The sequence below is a fragment of the Microtus ochrogaster genome, chromosome 22 (assembly GCF_000317375.1).
Source record: "Microtus ochrogaster isolate Prairie Vole_2 chromosome 22, MicOch1.0, whole genome shotgun sequence".
Classification (NCBI taxonomy): Eukaryota; Metazoa; Chordata; class Mammalia; order Rodentia; family Cricetidae; genus Microtus; species Microtus ochrogaster.
The window spans coordinates 34,136,613-34,145,277 of NC_022023.1; the positions used below are offsets into that span (position 1 = coordinate 34,136,613).

At 54.5% G+C, this 8,665-nt stretch overlaps 1 protein-coding gene across 3 annotated transcripts in view; it reads left to right on the forward strand.

The window, feature by feature from the left end:
* Sema6b (semaphorin 6B) overlaps positions 1-8,665 on the forward strand; it is a 17,668-nt gene that overhangs the window by 3,416 nt on the left and 5,587 nt on the right. For all 3 annotated transcript variants that reach the window (XM_005357864.2, XM_026784400.1, XM_026784399.1), the window contains exons 2-9: positions 4,157-4,309; positions 4,404-4,527; positions 6,092-6,152; positions 6,269-6,331; positions 6,611-6,712; positions 7,014-7,104; positions 7,682-7,801; positions 8,293-8,381. In XM_005357864.2, the coding sequence (XP_005357921.1) occupies positions 4,186-4,309; positions 4,404-4,527; positions 6,092-6,152; positions 6,269-6,331; positions 6,611-6,712; positions 7,014-7,104; positions 7,682-7,801; positions 8,293-8,381 (774 nt within the window). In that variant the 5' untranslated portion in view covers positions 4,157-4,185. The remainder of the gene's footprint in view (positions 1-4,156; positions 4,310-4,403; positions 4,528-6,091; positions 6,153-6,268; positions 6,332-6,610; positions 6,713-7,013; positions 7,105-7,681; positions 7,802-8,292; positions 8,382-8,665) is intronic.

Here is an 8,665-nt window from a genome sequence, read left to right on the forward strand (position 1 = left end):
ACAGTGGGTGCTCCATCATGTGATCCTGAACACAGTGGGTCTCCACATGTGAGCTGGGAACACAGTGGGTGTAGAGAGAGAGCCCGCCCTTTGGGGGCGGGACGGCCTCGGGAAAATCTCTATAAATTGGGGTGCACAAACGCTGGTGACCCCTTCTTCCTGCCTCCTATTTCTGGACATCGCTGAAACTTCGGTTGCGTGAGTGCTCCTTTATATTAAAGTCGCTTTTATATTATACCAATTGGCCTAAATTAATTTGATCCGCCATCAAGTGGGTCTCCATCATGTGATCCTGAACACAGTGGGTGCTCCATCATGTGATCTCTGAACACAGTAGGTCTCCACATGTGAGCTGGGAACACAGTAGATGCTCTATCATGTGATCCCTGAACACAGTGGGTCTCCACATGTGAGCTGGGAACACAGTGGGTGCTCTATCATGTGATCCTGAACACAGTAGGTCTCAACATGTGAGCTGGAAGCACAGAGGGTCTCCATCATGTGATCCTGAACACAGTAGGTGCTCCATCGTGTGAGTTCTGAACACAGTAGGTCTCCAGATGTGAACTGGGAACACAGTGAGTCTCCGTCATGTGATCCTGAACACCGTGGGTCTCCATAAGTGTTTGTGGGAACCCCTTCAGAGAGTCTGGCTCCCAGGTGCTGGAAAGACACAAAACTGGAACTGGGGTGCCACGGTCCAGGGGTCACCCAGGGGTGATCCTGGCTTTGACTCCCACCATGGGCAGTCACTTGGGTCTTCCCCGGGGACCCATTTCTGCCTGTCTTCCTCAGTTCCTGTTCCCAGCAGTCCTTGCGAGGCCCTGGAACCTGTCCCCGCGCTTATCTCAGGTGTCCATCGGGAGTGGACTCAAAGGTTCCCTCACTCTGCCCTCTGTCCCACTGTCCACTGGGATGTGCCGCGTGACCTAGGCCGAGTGATGCAGCCTCTCTGAGCTCTGGGGTCACACTTGGGGGGGCTTTGCATGTCCTTTATTGACCACTTTCTGTATACCCGCCATGGTGCCAAGGGCATGTGTAATTCAGATCACGGCTGGATCCTTGAGCATGCTGGTGTAGAGTCGGTGCTCAGAAAGTCCGGAGTGAGCTTGCCTTTGCCGGAATGCTCTTCTCAGGGCACGGATTCGCCTGGTATTTATTGAGCAACTACTGTATGCTGGCTTCATATTGTGGGGATACAGCAGTGGCTGCCAGGCAGACTTCACTTCCCAGAGGGAGGACACAGCAAGCTCAGACATCCTTACAGTTAAGCAACCATTGTGCACCACTCGTATACACGTGGATAACTTACTGGAGATGGTGTAGGCCATCAGCTTGTCACTCGCCTCAGGGGTGAGGAAACTGAGGAGTCAGGAAGCGGGTTCAAATTGAGGGGACGAGGTTGAGTCCCCCCTCTGCCTTTGCCAAGTGGGGCACGAAGCAGCTGGGGGTAGCTGTAAGGGGAGCCAGTAACCGGACCAGGCCAGCTCTGGCTGCTGCCAGTCATCTGATCCCCCTGGGGAAGCCAGTGCCACTGGGGAAGCAGGAGGCAGGAGGAGGCAGGGGATTGCCGTCAGTTGAGGGTCTGTCAGAGTCACAGCCAGGTGAGGGGCAGAGTATGGAGAGCCCAGCTGTTACTTGCTTGGTGGTCATGAGGAATGGGGGGCAGGAAGGTGGGGGGACCCTTCCACAGCATCCCAGTCCCCCTGAAATCAAGAGGGACTGAATTTAGAACTCCCTTAAACTCCCTTATGGAGATGCAGGGGTGAGGGGGTGAGGAGGTGTAAGGTGAACTGAGGAGGGGGATGGGGTTAGGTGAGGGTGGGGATGAGGAGTTTGGGTTGGGGGTCAGCCAAGACCGCTGGGCAGCCAGAGACTACCACCAGCAGGAGATGTTCTGCTCAATTGTGACATCTGGGACATTTGCAGTTGTGTCTCTGACGGCAGAGTCCGGGAAATGAAGGTCCTTGGCCTCTGTCTGAGCCTGCCCGGGGCCTCAGTTTCCCCACACAGCCAGTGAGATTGGGCTGTCACATGAACCAGAGTCCCTGGAAGCCATGTGGGGGAGGCATGCAGGCAGGTGCCGGGGGTGGCGGTGCACCCAGGGACACATTTGAAACGTGTGGGTGGTCACTCACACTAGGACAGGTTCGGTGATGGGGTGACCGTGGGTGTATGTCAGGAGACTGGGTACACTGAGGCAGCAGGGCACAGCTCTCGGTGGTGATCACATATTCACACACGGTGACTATTGAGTGCCAAAGGTATACCTGATCGTAGGAGAGTCCTGTGGGCACCTAGCGCAGTTGGAGGAGCAGTGGGGAGGGGCACAGAAAGGGATGAGAGGGATGGGGCCGGAGGACAGTGGGCAAGATCTGAGGGAGGTGCTGGGAGCCTGCAGGAGATAGACCCACAGTGTCCTTTGCTCCCGTGTGCTGAAGAACTTCGCGGATGAGTGGAAAATGTGTCACAAGTGTGGGTGACCCTGAGCTGAGTGCAGGGAGCGGGGAGGGAGGCATCCTGGATGGTGTGGAGGGGCCTCGGGGTGCAAGGAGGCTGCGGTGTGTCAGAGAATGGTTGGAACCCCTGTTCAACAGTGTTACCTTGAAGACCCAGATTCAGGGCTGAGGGGTGGATCTCAGGGAGGGTCAGGCCAGCCTGGTCTACATAGTAAGAACCAGTCTCAAAAAAATTATGTTTAATATTCCATCTTATTCTGGGGGACAGGGACTTTTGTTGAAAACAGAGCTCCCCATTGTGACTCCTGTGGTTGTGTTCCCTGAACTCTGAGTCCAGAGCTACAGAATCAGACCTAGAATTCCCCAGTGAGGGGCTGGGGGTGTGGTCATGGGTGGAGCCCCGCCTAGAATCCCCTAGTGAGGGTGCTAGGTGAGTGGTCAAGGTGGAGCTCCGCCCAGAATACCCCAGTGAGCTACCTGGGGGCGTGGCCATGGTGGAGCCCCGCCTAGAATCCCCAATGAGGGGCTGGGGCCATAGCCAGGGGTCAGGGAGGCCAAAGTGCTGAGATAAGCCTCCTGCAGTCTGGGGTCATGGGGTGGGTAGAGGGGGCAGCGCGCAGGGAGGAGCCCTGTAGGAAGCTCATGAGGAAGTAGGCCCGTGTCCGAGGACATGAGTCCTCTGAGTCACAAATCCTGGAAGCCAGGGTCAGGGAGAGGAAGCCACGCAAGGTCTTCCTGTTTTTTGGCCCTGAACGTTAGAGCCCTATGTTCTGGGACTGATGTTCCCTCCATAGCCCCCACCTACTGGGGCTCCAGATCCCCAAGACACAAGATTGCGAGGGGAGGGAGGGCTGGGAGAAATCTCTGCAGCCTGGATGAGGAAAACTGAGGCCCAGAGCTGGTTGAAGATTGATGAAGCTGCTGAAAGTCCCATGAGGGGTGCCCGGGACCTGGACTGCACTCCTTTCTGGTAGGGGGGTGCCGCCATGCCCCGGGACCCCCAGTTTTGGAGGGCTGGGGTCCCTTGTGTGAACTCACATACCTCAGGATTCCTCAGTTATGGATGAGAGCAAGAGGAATTGGCCCAAGGGAACAGAAAGTCAAGTTCACCAGGGACACCAGGCCCTGTCTCGTGGGATGTTCCGGGACCCCATCGCTTATGCTGTGGTTTATAAAGCACCATGGGCTTTTAATTCTCTTGTGTTTTGTTCAGCCTTTGCATTTAAAATCATGTCCCTCTTTATTTTAATTTTGTGGCGATTTGGTTTTATCATGGGGTTTTGCTGTTAAGCCCAGGCTGGCCTAGACCTAATGATGCTGCTGCCTCAGCCTCTCCGGGGTTGATGTGACAGGCCTACGCAACGACGCCAGGCTCACAGCCTTTTCATGTTTTAATTTGAATGATATTTTTAAATGCTTTTTGAAATTGGATTCTAAAGCGCATGTTTTAAGATAATATCCATTATTGTAATTCTCGTGATTAATTTTTAATTACCTAATGCATTTTCGTTTGCAGCTATTTCCTGAGATTTTTACTCACATGTGGTCGTAAAGTCGCTTGTTAATTAAACAACGTCTGAGCGTCCTTATTATTATCAATGCTTTTACTTTTAGTCTGAGAGGAAGGGGCTCGCGCGCCCCCAGCCGGCTGCTGCTGGAACTGCAGACCGCGCACTCACCCCAGTCCTGACTTGCAGGTGTCACCTGTGGCCACCTGGTCCTCGCCATGCGGACCCCGCGAGCGCTCCCTCCCTGCCCAGCCCTGCTGCTGCTCCTGCTGCTGCTCCTGGGGGTCGCTCACGGTCTCTTCCCGGAAGAACCACCTCCACTCAGCGTGGCCCCCAGGGACTGTGAGTCTAGGAAATCGACGGGTGGGGCGTGTCGGGGTCCCAGGTGGGTGGGATCTTGTTTCTAAGTGCGTCCTCCTTTCACGCCCTCCCCTAGACCTGAGCCACTACCCCGTGTTCGTGGGCAGCGGGCCTGGTCGTCTGAGCCCTGCGGAGGGTGCCGAGGACCTCAACATACAACGGGTGCTACGCGTTAACAGGACACTGTTCATCGGGGACAGGTACGCAAGTGTTTGGGCGTCTACGACAGCACAGTTGAGGGGGTGCGTGATGGACGTGTTACCTGTGGTGCTGAATGCTGAGTTTCAAGGGTGCTGAACTGAGTTGTAAGACTATTGAGCACTGAGTTTAAGGGTGCTGAATGCTGGGTGGCTTTGTTTGAGACGGGGTTTCTCTGGGTAGCCCTGGCTGTCCTGGAACTCAGATCCGCCTGCCTCTGCCTCTTGAGTGCTGGGATGAAAGGCGTGCGCCACCATTACCCGGTTTACATTTTACTTTGTGCTTGTGTCCGTGTGACACACGTGAGTGACGTACATGGATGTGTTTATGTAAAGGTGCACAAGGTGCACACATGGTGTGGAGGACGACCTGTTGGGGCCGGTCTCCTCCCCTCCGCTCAGGGCCAGGGATTGACTTTGCAGCCGGTGACTTTACCCCCTGAGCCATCTTTGGAGCAAACGCCAGCGTTCAGGGTACCGAGTGCTGTCTGAGGGCGCTTTCGCCTGAGCCTGAGATTTTTGTTTGGTTTTGTTGTTGCTGTCATTTTTTAAGACAGGGTTTTTCTGTGTACTCCTGTCTGTTCTGGAACTCGTTCTGTAGGCTGGCCTCGAACTCACAGAGATCACTTGCTATAAGTCTGAGTTCTTTTTTTTTAATTAATTATTAATTTTGGTTTTTCTTTCTTTTTTTTTTTTTTTGGTTTTTCGAGACAGGGTTTCTCTGTGGCTTTGGAGCCTGTCCTGGAACTAGCTCTGTAGACCAGGCTGGTCTCGAACTCACAGAGATCCGCCTGCCTCTGCCTCCCGAGTGCTGGGATTAAAGGCATGCGCCACCATCGCCCGGCTCTAATTTTGGTTTTTCAAGACAGGATTTTTCTGTAGCTTTGGAACCTGTCCTGGAACTAGCTCTTGTAGAATAGGCTGACCTCAAACTCACAGAGATCTGTCTGCCTCTACCTCCTGAGTGCTGGGATTAAAGGTGTGCGCCACCACCGCCCAGCTACCTATTTTTATTTTATGTGTGTTGGTGCTTTGCCTACATGTGAGGGTGTTCAGGTCCCCTGGAACTGGAGCTACAGACAGTTGTGAGCTGCCATGTGGGTTCTGGGAATTGAACTCAGGTTCTCTGGAAGAGCAGCCAGTGCTCTTAGCCCTTGAGGCATCTCTCCAGACCCTTAAGTATGAGTTTTAAGGGGATTAGCCTACAGTTGGGAACAATGTCTGGGCACAATCTACTGGGTGCCTAGAGGGAGTAATAGAGAGGAACTCGGGGCTTGGCAGAGGGAGTGACGGGCTCTGGGCGAAGGTGTGGACTCGGGGCTCACAGGCGCCTCCTGGTGGCAGGTTGGCACTGAGCCCTGGATGTGACCAAGCTGTCAGGTTTAGGGGTGGGAGGAGGTGGCAACGTGCTGGGTGTGAGAAAGGGGTGGATATGGCATAGATTTCAAAGGCAGAAACCACAAATCGGGCCAAGGACTGCGTGGGTGCCAGATGGGCACCATGTGTATTGTGGTAGGACTGACGGTGGTGGGGTCCCACAATCTCACAGACTATGCTCTTCCTATAGAGACAACCTGTACCAGGTAGAGCTGGAACCGTCCACATCCACAGAGCTGCGGTACCAGAGGGTGAGGAAGGCGCCAGTACCGGGGCTCCAAGAGGGGAGGTGGAACTCGGCTGAGAGGAGGGATTTGAGGGGTGCTGAGGGCCACATCACCTCACCCCACTTTCTTTGTATTGGCAGAAGCTGACCTGGCGCTCCAATCCCAGTGACATCAATGTGTGTCGGATGAAGGGCAAGCAAGAGGTTAGAGGCACCTGGCCCAGCCGTGGCCTAGCCCACCCTGCCCTCCCGGGCCCCATCCTCTCCTGGCCAGGCTCAGGGAGGTTCTTCTCACCTCCTGATGGTTTCCCTGAAGGCGGGACACTTCAGCTGCCTGTCCCCGTCTACCCAGGACATGCCCAAGCTTCATCCCATCACGTAACCCCAAACCTTAGGTCAGCCTCGGCTGACTTCCCAGCCCTAGCCATATTCACAGGGACCAGACAACACCCTTCATGCCTCCTTCCTCCCTCTCCACCCCAGGGCGAGTGTCGGAACTTTGTCAAGGTGCTCCTGCTTCGTGACGAGTCCACGCTCTTTGTGTGCGGCTCCAATGCGTTTAACCCCATCTGCGCCAATTACAGTGTGAGTCTCAGCCCTTCTGAGCCCCTTAAGGGGTCTGCTTCGCCTCCATGTGCCCAGGGTTTCCTCCAAGCCACATGTACCCTTACGCTAGGCCTGCCGGCATTTTCCCCCTTTCCCTGCAAGACAATAGGCTCCTGCCGTTCACATACCAGGAAACTAAGGCCCAGAGAGGTTAATTGACTGGCCAGTGTCACACAGTAATCCAGGATGAAGCGAGGGTTTTTCTGGAGTGGGGGAGTGGGGAAGCCAGGAGCTGCCAGGCAGGGTGACTGCCATTGCTCAGACTCCATCCTCCATGCAGATGGACACGCTGCAGCCTCTCGGGGACAACATCAGCGGCATGGCCCGCTGCCCCTACGACCCCAAGCATGCCAATGTCGCCCTCTTCTCAGGTGAGCAATTCCTGCATTGGCCCATCCAGCCTGAAGAGAGGCATTTTACTTCCCTAAAGTCTTGGTCACTGAGAGGCAGCTGGGAAATGGACAGACAGACTCTAGACACAGTCAGAGTCAAGGTCAGGATGGTGGCTAGGCTGAGCAGAGGGAGAAACTGAACCTGAGGCCAAGACTCAGCCTGGGATCATGATGGGTTCCAGGCTCGGCCTGGTCACAGGCCACATTAGGCTGACGTTCTAGTTGTTGCCCAACCTCCTTCTGGGCCTCCTCCTCCTCCTCTTCTTCTTCTTCTTCCTTCTTCCTCCTTCTCCTTTCCTCCTCCCCTCCTCCCCTCCTCCTCCCCTCCTCCTCCTTCTCTTCCTCCTCCTTCTTGTTTTTCAAGACAGGGGCTCACTGTGTAGCCCTGGCTGGCCTGGAACTCGCTCTGTAAACCAGGCTAGCCCTGAACTCATAGATTCACCCGCCTCTGGCTCCCCTGTGCTGGGATCAGGGGTGTGCCCCTATGCCTGGCTTCTCTCTGGTCCTCAGTCTAACCCCCATCTGCTCCTCTCGCACTGTGGTCCCCTGTATCCAGATGGAATGCTCTTCACAGCCACGGTGACTGACTTTTTAGCCATCGACGCCGTCATCTACCGCAGCCTCGGGGACCGGCCCACCCTGCGCACAGTGAAGCATGACTCCAAGTGGTTCAAAGGTGAGACCCTTAAGAACAGAGTGTAAGCCTTGTAGATGTGGCATTTACCTGACATTCCCTAACAAGGACGAGCCCCGGAGGAGATCAGGAGCGGAGGGACTGAGATCTCCGTTTTTGAAGTCTGTTGATCTTTTTAAAGATGAAACCAGATGAAGATTTTCATGTAAAGCAGAACATGCTAGAAGTGGGTGGCTGAGGATCCTCAAGGAAGGACAGAAGAGCAGACCCTGGGGCCTAGTTCTCCACCAAATAGGGAGGACATAGGTCATAAAACAGCACAGTCAGCTTAGGGAGCATAGACACAGTGATTTTTTTTTTGAGTTATGACCCCACTCACCCAAAAAGAGTTAAAGTGAAGTCATTTTGACTAAGTGGCAACTCTAAGCCCCCTCTTCATAATAAAAGGCACAGCTCACAGTGTGCGCTGGTGACATTCTTACCCCAGAGCCCCTTCCTGACAACTCAGGCTGGACCCCGATTCTTCTCCACAGAGCCCTACTTTGTGCATGCCGTGGAGTGGGGAAGTCATGTCTATTTCTTCTTCCGGGAAATCGCCATGGAGTTTAACTACCTGGAAAAGGTGACAAAATACTCTTGGGATGCCTGGGCAGGGGACACTTAGTTGAGAAGCTCACATCAGGGAAGGTGGACAAGAGATCTAACCATGGAATCCACCTGGGTCAAAGGGCCCAGTCTTTATAGTGTCCCCTCCAGCAAGGCCCAGGCCTCTGAGACTGGAAGACATTTAGTGAGTAACTGTGGAGTTTGAAATCTTTGTAGAGAGGAATGTTGGAGACACTGGTGTCATCTGACCCCACAGCTTTGGCTGCCATCCATCCCTCAACACTCTCTGTCTGTCTCACT